At 36.1% G+C, this 20,482-nt stretch overlaps 1 protein-coding gene across 2 annotated transcripts in view; it reads left to right on the plus strand.

Annotated features, from left to right (window-relative positions):
• LOC138710214 (beta-1,4-glucuronyltransferase 1-like) overlaps window positions 1-20,482 on the plus strand; it is a 622,862-nt gene that overhangs the window by 104,694 nt on the left and 497,686 nt on the right. For both annotated transcript variants that reach the window (XM_069840870.1, XM_069840871.1), the window contains exon 3: window positions 2,216-3,195. In XM_069840870.1, the coding sequence (XP_069696971.1) occupies window positions 3,166-3,195 (30 nt within the window). In that variant the 5' untranslated portion in view covers window positions 2,216-3,165. The remainder of the gene's footprint in view (window positions 1-2,215; window positions 3,196-20,482) is intronic.

The raw sequence follows: 20,482 nt of genomic DNA on the forward strand, positions 1-20,482 counted from the left end.
TACAGTGTACATTACAACAGCCAGCAGTTGAACTCAGGAAGAGTGACATTGCATTGCAGAACATATAAAAGTAATTATTATTGTCAAGTTGAATTACCGTAGTTTCCCCTAACTATGGTCCACATTTGTCTCATTTTTCTTTGTATATTCAATTCTATTCATCCAGATTAAGTGAAATTTTGGCTTCGGACTCTTGTAAGTGCATATTAAATAAATATTGACATATGTGTTTGAAATTATTTAATTACAAGTGGTCCACACCTTGGAGTAACGGTCAGAGTGTCTGGCCGCGAAACCAGGTGGCCTGGGTTCGAATTCTGGTCGGGGCAAGTTACCTGGTTGAGGTTTTTTCCGGGGTTTTCCCTCAACCCAATACGAGCAAATGCTGGTTAACTTTCGGTGCTTGACCCCGGACTCATTTCACCGGCATTATCACCTTCATTTCATTCAGAAGCTAAATAACCTAGATGTTGATACAGAGTCGTAAAATAACCCAATAAAATAAAAAAAAATTACAAGTGTTGAAAAAATAATAAGCATTGGTACATAGTTGTATTCTGAGTTGCCCAACTGTGGTCCACTCATATATTCATGCTTGAAAGCATGAATGGACTATAGCTGGATCTGTAATTATTCGTAAATCAATAAATTGAGTTTCTAATTTAAGGGTAGAAACATAATCTAGCACAGAAATATTAAAAATAAATGAAAAGTACTTAGATTCTTTTTATTAGTACATATTGCATAAACACACAATAAACAAGTGAAATCTGAAAGTCATTTTCCTGCAATAATGAACAACTACACTCACCGGCAAAAATACCGGCCACCTAAAGTTTCTCATTTTTTTATGAGGTGAGAAACAGAAAACCCATTATGAAATGAAGAAAACATTGCTTCCCAGAAAAAAAACTCATTTTTATTATCACTTGCTCTATTAATTTCAACGCCAAACTATGGATATAATTCAAAGGTGTAAAAACTTACAAATTGTTTCAATTTTCTTCCAAATGTTCAACTGATTTTGTGGCCACCCAGATGTTACTAATAGCGGATATTGCCTCCCCTCAGTAATTGCCGCTTCTTACTATACATGAAACAACAGCTCCATTGTTCTTCACTTCCAAAACATTCCCTGGCCACAATTCCTCCTCATAAGTAACTACCATATAACTATGTGCCTTTAGCATTATTTTAACAGATTTCGTCTTCTTTTCCACTTCTGACTCACTGTCTGTAAATATGGAGAGTACACCGGAAACATCATAACCTGTATCCAATTCAATTACATCGCTCTCATAGTCACTCACAGGGACGGTTGTTTTCCTTCTCCTCTGAAGTTTTCGTTTTACCATCATTATTCGTGCTAGTACCATTGATGCTGGAACAGCCTGTTTCTTTATTTACTGGACTATAATGTTAAATGGTGTTTTAGAATATACTGAGATACCGTGTTTGCAGAAGTAAATAATCAAATTGTTCACATTTCATTAAAACAAATTTTTCAAAATGAAATACAACGATGGTCCACGAAAAATTGTGGTACATAGTTGAGGACTGGCTTCTAGCCTTGAGGTTAAACATTTTTCACGCAGAGTCCTTAAACTCTGCCAGTGTAATTATTACGTGAAAGTAAACACTATATAGCCAGGGTTAATTGTACAAAGAATCATATATCTATAATTTACTAGTTCTACACAGGAGAGCTTAATAAAACAGACAAACACAAATTGAGTGATTTCGTGTCTTCACACATTCAATAGAACGATGCACACTGACCTTGTTAAGCATCCATATCATTGCCACGTGTAATGGTAGATAGAAGCATCTATGGGGAACATAATTGCATCACAGTGGCGCCTTAAATGGCAAACACCGAACTCTTGTGGGACTAAGTAGTACATAATGCGTTTTGGACCATAGTTGGGTGCCTGGACCATAGTTATGGGAAATTATGGTACCTACTGTTTATCAATTGCGTTTGAAATAAAAACAAGTTTCATTGGTATTGAAGAATGTTTTCAGAATCGATTTTTATATTCTAAAAATTTGATAAGCAAAAATTTATCGTAATGGAAATCGCTTCTTTTTCCCTTAAACTTCTTATTCGCTTGATATGAAAAGAATTAACGGTGTAATAGTGTCTTTCTCTTCTTCCTACATTGAAGTGAACTCTGATGAAGAGTGGAATTGAGACACAATTTCCTCTTGCCAGCTGCAGAGGCGGATCCCTGAACGCGAAGAGGAGCGGATTCCATTTCAGCCACCTCTGTTGTGCGAGAAAACAAGGCAGGAGAAGCCCATTTTGGACAGGAAACAGAAGCAAGAGCAGAACGCCGCATGTCTGCAAGCGCTGCAGCAGAGACATCTGCGAGAACGGCTACTGGCGGATACTATCCGGAAACAGATCAAGTGACTCCACAGGTATCCTCTGACTTGTCCTGCTTATGAAATTGGATAAACACTATGTTTTGTTATATTACATATATGCTGTTTCTTGTCATGTGAGACATTGTTTCTTACATTGGAGAAGATTTGAAAACTTTGTTTTTATTTAGGCCTACTTTCCTTTCTTTTCTTTCTCTTGCGTTTCTATTTTTAATTTTTCCTCTTGCCTCGTATTGGTCAACTTTTTTATTTTCATTTTCTTCATTTTCTTCCATTTTCTCATCTGCAATATCTTATCTTCCTTTCTCTTTAATTCAATTTTCTTTCCGTTTCTTCATTTTAGTTTATTTTCCTTTCTTTATGTGCAACCTTCTCTTCTCTTCTCTTCTCTTCTCTTCTCTTCTCTTCTCTTCTCTTCTCTTCTCTTCTCTTCTCTTCTCTTCTCTTCTCTTCTCTTCTCTTCTCTTCTCTTCTCTTCTCTTCTCTTCTCTTCTCTGTTGTTTTCTCTTATACCCTGCTCTGTTGTGCTCTATTCGATTACATTTCATTAACCTCTCAAATTGCAAGCTTCAGATAACATGTCGCAGCTTAAAAATACTCGACGTTACGTCATACTCTTAATTGTGACCATGAGAGGTTTCAGTCACGAGATATGAACGAGAGCTGTGCGTTATGTGGAGTCTGCGGTACGTAAATAATACAGTGAACAAGTGTGTAACTAAATGTTACAAGTTACCGGTACGTAAAGAACTGGAAGCTGCTGGTTCCTGTGTGTAAATGTTTGGGGTAAGAGTCCCCGGTTCTATGGTAAGCGGAATTGTTTTTAGTCTATTGTGTTGTATTGTGCATTCGTTGAAGGACTGCCTGTGGAGATCTACAGAGATAAATTTCATTTGCAATAAGTTGAGGTAAAATAAAATAACTTTAAAATGCGCATGAGTAGGGCTAAATAATTCATCTGCATAGCACATGTCCACAGTTAATTCCGATGTGGATGTTAATCGTGAAATGCAGTTGTTCATATGCATGCAACTCTGTTGTGTGTAATATAATACATTATACGTGTTATACCATGAAGATCAGTGTTATCGTACCAAAGTAGTACAATGAAATAATATAAGAACCCATAACAAACGTCAATTCTGTAATGAACGCATACTACTTTTGTGAAGTGGTAATACACGTGTTCTTTAAGTAGATAAAGAAGAAAAAGAAAAGTCTTACGAAATGGATTTTCTTGCTGTCAACTTCAATAACTTTTATATTCATAAATCGATTTTGACTAAACACATATCATACCACGCAGGACTAATTAACTATGTTATCAGGTATTTTTGTTTTCATATAGGCCTACCTTCAGCTATTGTCAAGTATGATATTTTTTCCTGGAAAGTTTCTGACGTCAAGGCATTTGAAAGATGAAAATTGTGACTAGCATGTTAGAGAGAAACGGACGGTGAATTTTTGCTCGTTATGGCACTGAAAACCCGTTCCAAGACAGTTATACCTAGCACTTAAATCCGTAGCTCCTGACAACTTTCAACATTGTGGAATTCTATCTAAAGTAGGCTTATTAACAGCTCTACCATTGAGAACAGTGAAGTCATTACAGCTGCCAATCTGTTACCTTCACCATAAAATCTGAGCTCAAAAGAAATTGTCAAAATCGGCCGAAACATTTAGCCTATAGACCACTTTATAAACTGAACAATTTAAGAATTTTACTCTTTTCGGATTTCATTCTGAAACATGTGTGGAAGTTCGTAAATATGTACAATATTTAAGGGAAATAAAATGTAGTCCTTTGTAACGAAACCAACATACAGACCAATGGTAATTACCAACGACCTTCATTCAGTTCGCGGAACATGTGTTAATTAACAGTGGTCATCAGCTCGAGTGCTCTTTCGAGGTAGTAAGGGGGCTCGCGAGCAACAAGCCAGCCTTGTGCAAGGTTCCAAAGATATTGGAGGGATAGAAGGAGACAATTGTATGATAACTTGAAGCCGGTTTGAAGGAGGGACATAGCAATATTATAGATTTATAGTTCACATATTGTCAAGCAGGGCGTAGAAATTGGTGTACTTGAGAGTCTGAATGATCATTCGCTTGATTTTGACTCTTTTACAATTGACTTTAAAAGTCTTGTATTTGCAGTAGCTTTCGTGTATCATAGGCCTACAATCAGGGTAACACACCAAGTGAATGAATGTAACCTCTATGAAGATTACTGATAACAGATTGAGCACACTAAAATTATATTTATTGTTTTGCTAAACAACAGGAATAAATCCCACTATGCCTATTTGTGCTGTATAATCTATCTATGCTAATAATAAATCTGTAGCCAAAATTTTTCTGGTAATTTTCGATTTTCCAAAAATAATTTATGTTAACATGTATAATTAACATCCTGAGACCGAAAATCTTTTTTTGAAATTTTTGTTTCTATGTCTGTCTGGATGTTTGTTACCTTTTCACGCGATAATGGCTTAACCGATGTACATGAAAATTGGAATATAAATTAAGTTGGTTGTAACTTACATTATAGGCTATATGACATTCAAAATACTCTATCTAAAAGGGGGTTATAAGGGGCCTAAATTAAATAAATCGAAATATCTCTCTTATTATTGATTTTTTATGAAAAATATTACATACCGGTAACAAAAGTTTCTTTAAAAACGATTTCCGATAAGTTTTATTCCATGCAAAATTTTGATAGGACTGATATTACTATGATGTACCGAAGTACATAATATTTCTGTGCAGGAATTCTGCATTACCATATGGCGAGATAAATCTGTTTTAAATTACAATGCTTTTTATATCATGGCCACGTCAAATTAATATACAAGTTTAGTAATGAAGATAAAACAAATGACTCTGCATTTATTTAAGGCGCCTTTGGAGTCCTTGTACAACAATCGGATTAATATACGGATGATATGGTATGTGTTTTTAATGTACTAAATATTATTATATTGTAAAGAGAGAATGTTTGTGTGTTTGTATGAGGCAATCTCAAGAAACTATTTAATAGATTTAAATAATTCTTTCATCATTGGAAAGTGTAGTTCCTGTAGATGGACGTAGGCTTTATGTCATTACAGAAGCTCATGAGTGAATCGAGGACTGGGCACAAATGCATTTAAGGTAGGAGTAAACAGAACCTTACGCATAGAAAACTTTATATAATATCTAAACTAATAATTAGCTATATGTAGGCTACTGCAGTTAAATAGAAGGCTATCTGGAGGTACCATACTGAAATTTGTTGTCTGGTTTGCGTTGCGTTTTTTTTATGAAGGAATGAAAGTCAGAGATGGAATAATTTTAAAAATATACACGCGGCTCATATTAAGTATTAATTATTCAGTAACATAACAGTACATATTGCTTAATTACGTATTTGGGTGAGCTAGGGTAATGTATAGGAGGTTAACAGTTCTATGTAGTGTACAATACTCCATATTGAATAATTAACAAACCAACATCTTTAGCATGACTTGTGGTTAGTAGGCCATCTCAAACTCCAAACTCCACCCTCAGAGCGCGAGATCTTATATACTCAGTTAGTTATGGGCGAATGTTACAATAAAAACAATTAACGACATAGGTATTTCAGTCATTACGTCATACAATACCAGATGAAACTATGAAGTAATTATATAATTGAAATACGACTATTTTGTCTAGGGACCATCCGTTTTCGTTGCAAGTATAATTCGTTTAACATTTTTGTAAATTAGTCTTGAATACGTTGCGCTGCTGGAAAAGTTTTTCTTCCTGAGAATTAAGAGCCTCCAGAGCCTCAACATCCAATTAAAAACTTCAGTAGGTACAGTACGATTATTTAGTCGTGACAGTCTCCGGCGATGTGCGCCTGGGTCAGGCGATTCCATTTAGTTACGCCAAGGGGTGTTTGGGTTAGTCACTCGCTTGCCTTCGGAGCGATCGGATGTCATGCGTGCGGTAGAGCGGTGTTTCCAGTACAGTTAAGCTGTACTGCATTCCTTTACTGATCGCTCGCCCTTATCTCTACTCCGGAGTTCTCCCGACTACTCCTATTACTGCCCCTCTTTGGCGTCGCTGAGCTCTCAGAACTAAATAATCGGTCTGTACTTATAGCAGTACATCCGTTATCAACACACATTTAAAATAATATAGGGCAGTACAACACCTTATTTCAAATGGTATCGTTTGGTGACAAACTGAGAGTAACAACCTTCAGTTCTTACAAATATATTCTGTTTCAGTCGCTGTTAGGTCTAACATAACACCAAGCTTAAAAGAATTAATCGAACAACTCCAGAACCTACTGTATTGCATGGTAATAACAATTAGTTAGCACTTATTAATGATACTCCTGTTAACCTAACTATAATTTACAGATGTCCGAAACTATGCAAAAATGAATTTCTGAAAAATTTTGAAAGCTTCTTGTCAATATACAAACAGCAAGAAAACCATGTTATTCTGGATGACATAAATATCCAAATTTTATAAAGAAAAAAAGAAGCTTTGATAATTTTGGCAACATGTATTTAAATATCATGCATGAATATGGATGCGTAAAATACTTAAATTCCATTGCCCGTCTATCATCCAACTAATGTCTTGACTATATTTTCCTAAAATTTGGATATAAGTTAAATTTTATTCCTGGGGCTTACACAAGTGCAATAACAGATCATTATGTGACTTTTGCATTGTTGTCAATCAATAATAAAAATATTAGCAGAGAAGCGACTGAACCTTATAAGCTAATTATAAACCATAGAAGCCTAATATGTTATATTAATAATATGACAGGATTCTATATTCAACAATGAAGACGCTGATACGTGTTTCGAAAATTTTTATAAAATACTGCGTAACCTTACTTACTTACTTACTTACTTACTTATGGCTTTTTAAGGAACCCACAGGTTCATTGCCGGCCACACATAAGCCCGCCATCGATCCCTATCCTATGTAAGATTAATCCAGTCTCCATCATCATATCTCACCTCCCTCAAATTCATTTAATATTATCCTCCCATCTACGTCTCGGCCTCCCCAAAGGTCTTTTTCCCTCCGGCCTCCCAACTAACACTCTATATGTATTTCTGGATTTGCCCATACGTGCTACATGCCCACCCCATCTCAAACGTCTGGATTTAATGTTCCTAATCATGTCATGTGAAGAATATAATGCGTGCAGTTCTGCGTTGTGTAACTTTCTCCATTCTCCTGTAACTTCATCCCTCTTAACTCCAAATGTTTTCCTAAGAATCTTATTCTAAAACACCCTTAACCTATGTTCCTCTTTCAAAGTGAGAATTCAAGTTTCACAACCATATTTGTAAATATTCTAATCATGTCCCCTCAAATTTTCAAGTAAGTACAAAAAAATTAAACCTTGAATTACCACAGGTATTGTTAAATCCATATGATCCAGGGATAAGTTAGGTAAGGAAGTTAAACACAGTTTTATTAAATTCTTACAGAAAATATAGAAATATTCTCACTAGTGTAACAAGGAATCGTAGAACCAAATATTATTCTGAAAAATGTGACAAATAAAAATAATCCAAAGTAATTTTGGCAGATCATAAACGAACCTACTGACACCCAATGTAAGGAAAATGCTACATTTCAGGAAATTACAAGTCGAAATGGAATACAAATTGAAAATAAGGAAACTATTGCAAACGAATTTAACGATCATTTTACTAATATAGGTCATGACATCGTATCTACTATAAAAAAGAAAGTCAATCTCGGACACTAAATTTCTACTAACTTGGAGTAATGTCTTATCAATATTAAAGTGCTGAATGTTAGCCTCCCATTCCATTTTAACCAAGTTCGATGCCCTAAAATTTCGAGGATTATAAAGCATATTATTCGGATAATCATGTGGTAGATTTAACACTTCTTTAACACCTGACCGAATTAATTTATCGACATCTTCAAGAAAAGAAAATGGAATCTTGCTCAATATAGTATATTTTAATGATACGTAAATCCTGACCATATAATTTGATTAAAAATGTGAAGTTATTTATCTGGTTTCAAAAGTATGAAAGTTGATAAGTTATTTACATCACTTTCTTGTTTTTTAATAAGATTAGTTTTATTATTTTACCATCACTATAAGCTTACTTATAATAAAAGTTTATTACCAATGTTTGTGTTTCCTGTAAATCAATGTGAAATAATTAATATTGTAAATATTCTAATTTAAAAATAATGTGGACCCTGGTATTGATGATATTACAACAAATACCCTGAAACATATTATCGAAGCTATTGCTAAACCACTTGCCTTTATATTTAATTTGTGCATATCTCAAGGTGTATTTCCCTCAGTCCTAAAACATGCTGTGGATACCAATACACAAGTCTGGTGACAAAAGTTATCCTAATAATTACAGACCCATTTCACTATTACCCAGTCTCTCTAAAGTAGTTGAAATATGTATAAAAGCACGGTTAATACAAATTTTAGAAAATAATAAACTACTAAATGATAATTAATTTGGTTTCAGAAAAGAATTGTGCACTGATAATGCTATTATGGCAGTTACTTCAAAAATCATTCAACAATTAGATGTAGTAAATAAATGTCTAGGAATTTTTCTCGAATTACAAAAAGCTTTCCATACAATCACAGTATACTTTTGGATAGAATGGATAGATTGGGAACTAATGGATTGTACCCAGTGAAAATGTTATTTACGTTTATACTGTATTTACTAACCTTTCTTGGTTGTAGAAATGAAACAAGAGCATGGAATCTAAAGTTATATATATATATATATATATATATATATATATATATATATATATATATATGCCTATGGAAGATATGTTTTAATGAATTGAGAAATAGTTAAGGCATGTAATTTCTAATGTTTATTGCAGATATTAATGTATAGCTTATGGTATAATTTTAATTGCGTCACATGATATACACAGTTATATTACCTGGAGAATACGCGTAGGCCTACTAAATAATTTTCCATTGAATGTTTAAAATGCTGTTTCATAAGTTTTCATGGAGTTTCTCTACAACCAATTGTTCAATACAGTATGAATTCTGAAAATTTCGCCTGTGCTTCTTCTATTAAGATCTAGGTTTAAACTTTACACACAAGTTAAGGTATTAAAATCAAATTATGAGATCATAGATGAATTATGTGGAGAACCAGGATTTATTTTTCGTAATTGAAGAAATATTTTAAGAATGAACATGTTTTAAAATTACTTTATAACAGTTTAATATATATAAAATTTGAATATGCTTCAGTTATAATAATAAGTTGAAATGCGCACACACCGTGCATGGGGTAAGAAACATTACTTGTCTTTACTATAAGCTGCGATGGATTTCTGTCTCTTCTTACACTTGATAATATGATATCTGTCACATAGTTCTGAGCATAAAACACACACACACTTATCATTTGGTTCGTGGTAAGTCTTGTTGCCGCACACCTTGTGGTGGAAGCCATGGGTTGCCAATCTTGTCGTCACGTGTCTTATTTCATGATTAGCTTCCGTCCATGTCCTATCTTGCATCGCACACGTTGCGTAGAATTCCTCCGGTATGCTGGTTTTCTTCTCGTGCAGATCTTGTAGGAGCCGTTTGTAGACGTCGTTCGCTGGGAGCATTATTTCGCACCTTAGTTCTCTATCAAAAAGATTTCTCTGGTTAGTTCGTACACTAGTCTTGATCTTGCGTTCTGTGGTAGTCCTAGAGCTCTCTTCAAATACCTAGCTTTCAACCGCTCTAGTTCTTCCATCTGTTTGTATGTGAGGTATTCTCCCACTGATTCTAGGCCATACGTCAGGACGGGTAATATCTTTATCCGGAACAGGTCCATAGCTGTGCTGATCGATAATTGTGTGATGTTCCTAATTTCATTCATGGCTCTTTTGGCCGCCATTACTCTCGATCTTATGTGTAGCCTGAAACTTTTCCCAGTCGTCTGAATTGTGATTCCTAGATATTTAAAATCGCTTGTCCTTTTGACTTGTTTGACATTGCATTTTACATTTTCTTCTTCGGTGAGTCTTCCTCCTTTCCTGAACACTACCAGTTCCGTCTTCTCTTCGTTTATCTTGATGTCGTTTCGTTCCGCCCATTTGCTTAGCGTGTCTAGTGCTGATTGTATATTGTCTAAGTCTGTCGCTGCGATGGCCATGTCGTCGGCATAGATGTACGTACTTACTCCTTTCATTCCTTTCGTGACATCATGTGTTAGGACATTAAACAGTATCGGGCTGAGCGGGTCTCCTTGGAGGATGCCGTTCGTCTGCGGTAGCCAGTCGGATGTGTCTACTCCGTCATCTATCTGGATGTAGTTTTCTGCTAAGATATTTGATATCAGAGTTGTCGTACTTGTTTTGCCAATTAGGTCCTCCAGTTTGTCTACTAGTATTCTTCTGTTAACCAGGTCAAAGGCTTTTGAGTAGTCAACGAAGACCAAATATAGTTTTCCTTTGGGTTTCCCTGTCGCTTGCTTTATTTGGTCTATCAGGTTTTCTACTGCCATGATCGTGGATCGTCCCCTCCTGAAGCCGAATTGTTCTTCTGGTAGTATTGGGTCTAGCTTCTCTGCCAGTCTTTTGGCTAGGATTCCTGTTAGGAGTTTCAATGCCGTGGGTTCTAGCGCTATTCCTCTATACGCATTTGGATTCGATGTGTCTCCTTTTCCCTTGTACAGGAGTTTTAGTTTTGACTTTCTCCATTCGTCTGGTATGTTTCCCAGTTCCATGCATTTATTTAAAAGTGAGGTCCAGATCGGTAGGTATTCTTGTGCTGTCTGTTTTATATGTTCGTTTCTTATTTCGTCTGGTCCAGGCATTCTGTTGTTCCTCATTTTTTGTATCGCTTTCATGACTTCGTCTGTGGTGAAGATCTCGTCTCCCTGTGGGGGCTCAGGTACTTTGGTCGTTGGTCTTCTTTCTTTTGCGCAGTTTACTTCCCTTATGTGGTCTTTCCATGTTTCCATGGGTATGTTGGGCTGGATTTTCTGCCTTTTCGGTCTCAGTGCTCGATACGGGTCTTCCTCTGCCTCTTCTATCATGTTTCTTTGCTCTTCCTCCAGATGTTGCTTTTTCTTCGTCCTTATGAGGTCTTTGTATATCCTCCTCTCTCGTTGGTAGTTTCGGTGGTTGCGCTTGCTATTTGTCTTCTAGTTTTATGTAGTGCTTCCAGAGTCCGTTTTCTTTGCTCGTAGCATTCTCTGTCGAACCATGGTCTCGCTCTTCTGTTTGCGTCTTGTGTGGTGGCCCCACTTATTATACTTGTTGTCAGCCATTGCGCCGCCTCGTCAATATTTCCTGTTCTTATTGTTCTTTCAACATGGTCCATTTCTGTCATTTTCCCCTTGTTTATTTCCATGTCCAATGTCTTACTGAGCGTTGTTTTTCTCCTTTCTTCTGTTTTGTTGGGTTTATCGATATCTTTGTTTATCTCCACTGGGATGTGCTTGCGTATGAGTACTTCTTCTTTTTTTTCAATGTAGTGGCAGCATGATTTGTGCTTAATTGCCGTATATAGAAACCGATTCAGAAGCGTTTCCTTCGATATGCGTATTTCAAGAAAACTAATGTAGTAGTAATTAATAACAATTCTTACTCGTATAATGCACTATTAAAGAACTGTCATGATGTAGGCCTAACTTCAGTAACCTATTGGTAGAAGATTATTGGCGCAACAATTATTTTTATATAAAATTGTTAATAGTGTAATTGAGGACTGTTTTTGCAAAACTTGCTAACTGAAAAAAAACTAAATTTTACAGGAGAGACAAAACACTATAATAAGCAAGTTTTGTTGTATGTCTTACTTATAGCAGAAAGCAAGTTTTGAAAAAACGATCACACTTTGACACACTACAATGAAGAGAAATAACCCAATTTTACTAAGACGCTTTGAACATCATGTAGAAGCCTGCCTTGTGTTAACGAATCCATCAAAATCTCAATTTTGCAAATTTTGCTGTTAGCAAGTTTTCCAAAAACGGTCCTCAATTATTGTGAGTAAGAAACTATTACAGCTTATTAATTTTAGTGCAGTGAAAATAAATTGAAGAAATATACAATTAGGTACTGCGTATTAACATTTTTAATCAACAATATCGGTATTAAAATGCTAACTTTTAATTCAAACATTCAACTTATTTTTAATTCCCTATCTCTTAAATATAACCTTCCGCATTTTGGCTTATCATTACAATAATACTGTATAGCATACAAACATTGCTTTATGAACTTTTGTGCAAGCCATTTGTTTAAGATTTGTATTAAAATCCGATTTCACGTAGGTATAATATTTTTCTTTATCCTCAGACTTATTTTATTTGAACTAGCCGTAACCCCGCGCTTTGCTGCACTTTTTATAAATAAATATCATTGATTTAAATCTGTTATATTTCCAAATACAACTTCATTATTGTCAGGTAATGATTAATTTATTATCAATTATAAATCGTTTGCTCCTGAATTACTTTCAAAGTTGTATTTAGAACTATGAATTGAAGCTGGAGTCGGGTGGTCCAGCGATAGGAAGATATTTTTCTTTATATAAGTCATAGTATAGCTTCATTTTAGATATTTCTCTATTTCTTTGAGGTTTTTAACCTACGCGACGGGGATCAGCGAAGCGTGTAATAGGCACTTTGTTCTCACAGTCTGGCAGGCGCCTATCGCATTTAAAACCAGTAGACGCGAGGTAGGTTACTGAACTTTAGCATAGCATAGGCTTCAGAAGCGGGGGTTTTTCCTTGTCTAGGAACGCGCTTGTAGCGTTGTTTGAAGCTAGCAAACAATAGTAGCGTCTGGTGAGCGCGTCACCATAGTTAGTATTTAAAAGGACGGCGTACCGAGACGCATCCCCAGAATACTACCGGCCGTGAGCCGATCGTGTGCCTCAGAAGACTACCGGCATTTGAGCCGATCGTGTGTTTACTCAGAATATTACCGGCCAGTGAGCCGATCGCGTGTTTACTCAGAATCTTACCAGCATTTGAGCCGATCGCGTGTTTACTCAGAATATTACCGGCCTGTGAGCCGATCGCGTGTGTACTCATAATATTACCGGCACTTGTGCCGATCGCGTATATCATACCATTCTCGGCTTTCCAGCCGATCGCGTACGTCGTAAAGCTCTCGGCATTTTGAGCCGATCGAGTTTCTGACATAGTTCCCGGCCATCAAGCCGATCGAAGTGATAAAGTGGAGATTTCGCACTTTTTAGTTTGTGATTTACTCAAAAAGTGGTAGCAGCGATTTTAAACTGGCGTGAGACGAGATAATTACGTTGCCGAGATCACACGGAAGACAACAGCCAGTATTCCGTCGCTTGGACTCAAGTAAGGGACGTGATCCGAATAAACATACTTAGTGGAACTTTACTCCTTGGTTTCTTTTCGTGTGAATGACAAACATCACATTATATCCTACACGCACAAAACCACAAGGTCCCCGAGAAGAAATCACCTCTACCGGAGGACAATATCTTTCACCGACGTCCAACTGAGCAAACCGACTTCTGCTCTGTCGGCGACGCGGCAGAAGAAGAAGAGGGCAACCATCGCAAATGGCGCAACCAACTCGTGGCACCAGGTAAACCGTTGCAGAATGTACAGTAATTATTGTAAATGTATAGAGTTGCAATAGGTGATATGAATATCACTTAGAGAAACTATGATTTTTCCTTGAAGTCTACAACTATACCATCACATCTATGATATTTATTATTTTAACAATTTTTTATAACCATTAATATCATAGCCAGAGTGCTGATCAAGCCAGGTTTCAGTTAGAACTACGAGTATAATATCAAAGTAAAAGGAATAATTACTAAGTAAAAGACAGAGTTCGGAAAATTTTTTGTTGATACTATGTTTAAGTGAAATAGTTTAAGATTTGATAGTTTATTGGTAATATAAGCATTGCAGTGAAGTAAATCATTAAAAGCCGTTCTGTTATTATTATTATTATTATTATTATTATTATTATTATTATTATTAGGCCTATTATTATTATTATTATTATTATTATTATTATTAAATTTGCACTAATTGATTTCTTTTCATATATAGTATTGCTAGGAATTGTTAAATCAATTATATTGTAAAATTAAACGTGGGTACAGACACAATACTGTTTACAGATTATTTACATCATCAACATTAGTGATTTTACTCACGGGACTGACTTCGTCGTTTCTTGTAAATATTTTCCCATCTTTTGTCCAGAAAAATTTATAATTCTTCAGACATGCTGCATCTCTTGTCTTGCTCAAAAGGTCCCTAGTCGCTGCTGTCAGTTGGTCACCTGCTATGATTCTTCCTGCCGGAAGTTCACTGTTGATCTTTTTTGTCGATATCCCAGGACCTCTGTCATCTTTCTTGGCCTCATTTCTCAACCACTGGAGGCATTCATCACGACTTCTTTTGTTTGTGAAACGGATGACAATAGGGCGCGTCTATCCTGGCCTGGATGGTTTATGATGTGCCACGCTTAAATCTTGCACCAATTTACTACCGCCTATGAACTCCGATATTTGGCCAAGGACTTTAAACGTCGATTGTTCATCGATCTCCGGAACTCCAAATAGAATTACATTGTCTCTGCGTGTGTACTGCTGCAGATCACTAATTTCTTATTTGAGATGGTCATTCTCTTGTATTAGCCTCTTCATCTTCTGCATAGAGTTGAGTTAATGTCTCGTTTGCGCAAACTCCTCTCTAAGACTGTAGAACTTGGAGGATATGAATTCAACTGACTTTTTTAGTTCACCTTCATCTGCACTGAAGATTTAGGCCGGTCGTCTACTGGAACCGAACTCGAACGACTAACAGCTCGTCCGTCTACGGTCGAACACTGCCGACTGATCCGACAAGAGAAGGCATTGGCGCGCATCCATTACACTCGCCCTATTCGGCCGAATGACAACATTTTTAAAGCTTAAAACGTTTTTATGCATGTACTACTTTCCTTAAGGTCACTGCCTAACGTTCCTCAGGTGGTACAACTTCTCTGAAATTTGACCATTTTTAGATTGATGGACGAATGATATTTAAAATATATTGAAAGATATCAACACTCATCCGACGGTAATCGAAAAACTTGTCACTATGTTCTTGAAGTTTATTGTGTAGATTATCAAATTCACCCAGGCGACATCTTTCCCTAAGTGTGAGTGTACTCAATATTTTCGTCGTTTCGCCCTCCGTCTCATAAGGTAGGGATTGTCCAATAATAGTAACATATCCTCCACATCCATTCCAATAATAATAATAATAATAATAATAATAATAATAATAATAATAATAATAATAATAATAATTTATAATAATAATAATTATTATTACTATTACTATTATTAGCATGTAGCATGAGGAGATATAACTGGTAACTGACAACCGAAGAGTCGGCTCCAATGGACGATCGATCGGCTCTTCTGCCCGTCGTTCTGTAGACGACCGCATATGGCCTAACAAATCTCGGTCGTTCATGGTTCTAGTGGACGGCTAGGCTTAAGATCCTCAAACATAAGTTTGACAGTGGAAATAATCTGATTGTCCTGATCCTTCCAACTTCCTTCTTCACAGTTTGCACCCTTGTTTCTACCCATTGTTAAGACTGTAGTAACTCGGACCACGGAGCACACAAAAACACGACTGCACTCTCCGAGCTTCTGAACTGAACTTAATATGCTAGATTGCTAGGTTAATTTATCTGATTAAGCGTTGAAAGCAAGAAAGCAAATGTTATTCTGCTTTCCAATAACAGTCGGTAGCGTTTTTTTCCATTCTTGTTCTTTGCTAATTTCATCTTTCTGTTCACACAGTACGCAGTTAGGTGATGAAAGAATGTTGATTCTGCATATGTCCAGAGACGGAAGAACAAGGAAGTTGATCGTGTGAAAGTGTCTGGCGAGAAAATCGTGTTCTTAATCATTTTAAGTATGACATTATCTATTGTCTGAACTGTCAGAATGTTATCTGGATTTTCGAATAAAATATTAAACTTCTTTTCTACGTTTCGTTTCAATAAAATTTACAGGTGTGCTGATCTAATTTGTATATTTTTTCTGTGACTCAATGGTTTATTATGTATTACTATAGGATTTGGGAACTTCATTCGTTTCAATAGTCCCTCTACGAAGTAACATATAAAAACGGGTTTGTATAAACGTTAAAGTGTTTTTTTGAGATTTTAAAATAGAGATATGAAACTGTCTTGAGTTTCTTTAGTTATTTTTAATTTATCATTATCTGGTATACGAAGTACCATTTATTGTTCTGTAGTGCGTAGAAAATTGTTACCGGCATGCCGTCTATCTGTCTTTGTACAGAGATTTCTTTTAAATTACTGGACACATTTCAAATTCAATGCCTACAACTAAATTCAACTGGAAATTATGCATATGAAATGTAATAATTTAACAAACTCACATGTAAACTGTTTTGTTTTGTTACTGTAGCTATTGAATGGTGGTGCTACGTCATAGTCTCATAGCCCATGACATTCACATTCATTAGGTACGTAGCAACCAATCATATGCATTGTCGAACTTACTAAGCTTATGAACGGGCTTGCTAATGTAACTCAACAAACTTATGGGCTACAGATAATCTGAAAATACATTCTCAAAGCCCGTAAAATACTACATATTTCTCAGTCCATATGTACTGTACCTATCAACCTGGTAACTCTCAAGAGAGGCTATCCTTTTCAGTAATATTTCACACGTTTATTGGTTAAACCTGCAATAAATATTACTTTATTGTATGGACAGAGAGAATAAGAAATGAAGCTGTGCTAGAAAGAGTGGATGAAGAAAGAATAATGCTGAAACTGATCAGAAAGGGAAAAAGGAATTGGTTGAATCACTGGGTGAGAAGGATCTGCCTACTGAAGGATGGACGGGAAGAAATAGTGAACGGAAGAAAAGTTCGAGGCAAAACAAAATATCAGATGATAGACAACATTAAGATACATGGATCACATATTGAAACTAAGAGAAAGGCAGAAAATAGGAGAGATTGAAGAATGTTGGGTTTGCAGTGAAAGACCTGTCCTTGGGCAGAACACTATGGATGAATGAATGTATTGTATTTAATTTAGAATAAAAGAACTTTGATATCCTTTTCATTAATTCATTTACAGTTTTCTGCCGAAGGGCAGGTCTTTCACTGCAAATCCAGCATTCTCGTCTTTTCTATTTTATGCCTTTTTTGTCTCCGTATATAGGCCTAATCCATAAATTCTTAATGTCGTTTATAATCTGATATCTTCTTCTGACCCGAACTCTTCTCCCTTAAGCTCTTTATTTTATGTACTGCCCCAGAAAAAAAAATGACCCAACTCGTGAGGCTCCTTGCAGAGCATGATTCACACCACAATGAGTTAACAACCCAGTATTATCTGAATAGTATTACAGGAAGGTATTTCACAAGTAATGCAAAATGTAAGAAATTAATCTGACAATAAGATCAAATTAATGCCTAAAAGTCATTATGAACAAACACGATACAGTACGACAGCCCCGATTATGACAGTTCACCGCAAGTCTTCCGACATTTTGGCACCCAGAGCGCAGATCCCGCTGCGCACCGCCGCCGAACTCCCTTACAGCCTACATGGTTCCTTTGCCTTTCCGTGTGGGCCTTGCCGCCGTCCTTTAACCCCGCTTCAATGAGTTACCGTGAGCCTGGTGGAGAGCCCACGGTGCGTAGCGCTGCCACCAACAACGATGATCACATATCCACTGGGCACAAGTCAGGAGGCAGCCCGCAACCGATTCTACATCGGAGTAAACTCTAAACCTAGGAAACAAACGGAGATGATGATGAAAGAAAGGAAGTGGAATTATGATGGCGAAATTAGTCCAAGGTTACCCAGCAATTCTGCTTCGATTGGTTGGGGGAAAAGCTCAGAAAAACCTCAACCATGTAACTTTCCCCTAACCAGGATTTGAACCCGGGCCTGCTTATTTCACGATCAGACGTGCTAACGGTTACTCCACAGCATGCTTGTTCGCAAACTATAAAGTTCAGATTCGTATACTGTTGACAGAGTTATTTATTTAATTATGCAGGTTCATTCATTCATCGTGATCTGACCAAGGGCAGATCTTTCACTGCAAATCCAGCATTTTCCAGTCTTCCTATTTTCTGCCTTCCTCTTAGTCTCCGCATATGATCCATATTATCTTAATGTCGTCTATTATTTATATCTTCTTCTGCCCCGAACTCTTCTCCCGTTCACCATTCCTTCCAGTGTATCCTTCAGTAGGCAGTTTCTTCTCAGCCAGTGACCCAGCCAATTTCTTTTTCTCTTCCTGATCAGTTTCAGCATCATTCTTTCTTCACCAGTTTTTCCAACACAGCTTCATTTCTTATTCTGTCCGTCCATTGCACACTCTCCATTCTTCTCCATATTCACATTTCAAGTGCTTCTAGTCGCTACCGTCATTTTCTTTATGCTCATTTTTAGGAAATATATTAATCTATTATCAAGAATAGATTAATTTTCATCGCATCTTTTCAATTGGTTTTCGGGTTACGACAACAATCGATAATTTCCATAACTGTCAAATTGATCTCGTGTGTATCACTGCCTTAGAGCACTGACCATGCGCAGTGCGTTGAATCTGAGGCGGGCCATTTTTTTTCTGGAACTATGCCTATTACATACTATTTTATCATTCTATCATATAACGTTGATGAAGTATTAAGTTTTGAAAGCTCATACAATTTCACGTTATCATTCCGAAGGGGGAAAGGAACTGGCCATTTTACCTCATTATCTCCTGGCTTAGCTTCTTCATGAGTGATTCTTATTAATGTTATTTATGAGGTCCCAACCTGTCTTTAGATAGTTGACTGAACAACAACATCCCAACGTTACAAAGAAATCTACTTACATTATTATCTCGAACATAGACGTATACACGTGAAATATTGTTCTCAGGTGTAGGGGAAAGGAGGGTAAGAGTACGCACTTTTTGGATTCTGAGCTCTAGTTGCTTAGTGGTTTAGTTAATACATGTGGTATTTTTTATAGAAAATGAAAGACTGTTTCCAAAATACGTGGACATTATAAAAACTTAAAATAATATTAAATTCTTCTTCAATTAATTAACTACATTAAGTACTGAAAATGCGATCTCTTAGACGACATATGGTCTAAGAGCACGCAGTAGTAAAGTTCAAGTGTGCATATACGATATTTATTTTAACTATTATCTGTATATCATTTTGTTTCTTCTGTCAATAAAGATGAATTCAGTCGTTATGGTTAATTCAATCACTTAGGTGATGACATACTAGTATTTTAGCAACAAGAACAAAAAGTAAACAGAGATACAAAGATCATAACTAACTTTAACAAATCAAATTTATTCAGAGTCATCACAAACAAAAATCCACGTCCACCATAAGTTGTGCAATGCTTATGCCGCCAATTATTACATTGATCATATTTTATCCAGTCGCAATCAGGAGGTTTCATATACTCTTCAGAATACAGAGGACAAGCAATGATGTTCGCCTCGTTTATATTAAAAACCTGTGCAATGGATCTTTTGCTCTCATTTCTAGCTAGTCTTTTCTTTATCTGCTACATCATTACTTCCGTAAAAAACAAACTTTCTATCGGATTTTCTTTTCTATTTCCTCATTGTCTCCTAATTCTTGCAACCCCATTGAAATTAAATATATATATATATATATATATATATATATATATATATATATATATATCTAGGATTCGAATAAATAGGACATAATTAAATTAAATATTAAAAAAATTAACCATTTTAACTAATATAAAATAAACAAATGTAAGTTAAACTGAATCGTACTGTTGCTGTTTTCGAGTCTAGAGTACGCATGCGAACTGTTGGGCGCGTACTTTTAGCCAATAGCATAATATTTTACAATTGGCGGTACTTATTCGTGGCTGCTCACATCTTGGAATGGTAGTTCATGCTTTATTAACAACAGTACCCAGTCGTATTCTAATATATGATGGAACTGGTAACTATTCCCCTACTACCCTTGTAACATGAACATTAATTAGG

The sequence above is a fragment of the Periplaneta americana genome, chromosome 12, assembly GCF_040183065.1.
Source record: "Periplaneta americana isolate PAMFEO1 chromosome 12, P.americana_PAMFEO1_priV1, whole genome shotgun sequence".
Taxonomy (NCBI): Eukaryota; Metazoa; Arthropoda; class Insecta; order Blattodea; family Blattidae; genus Periplaneta; species Periplaneta americana.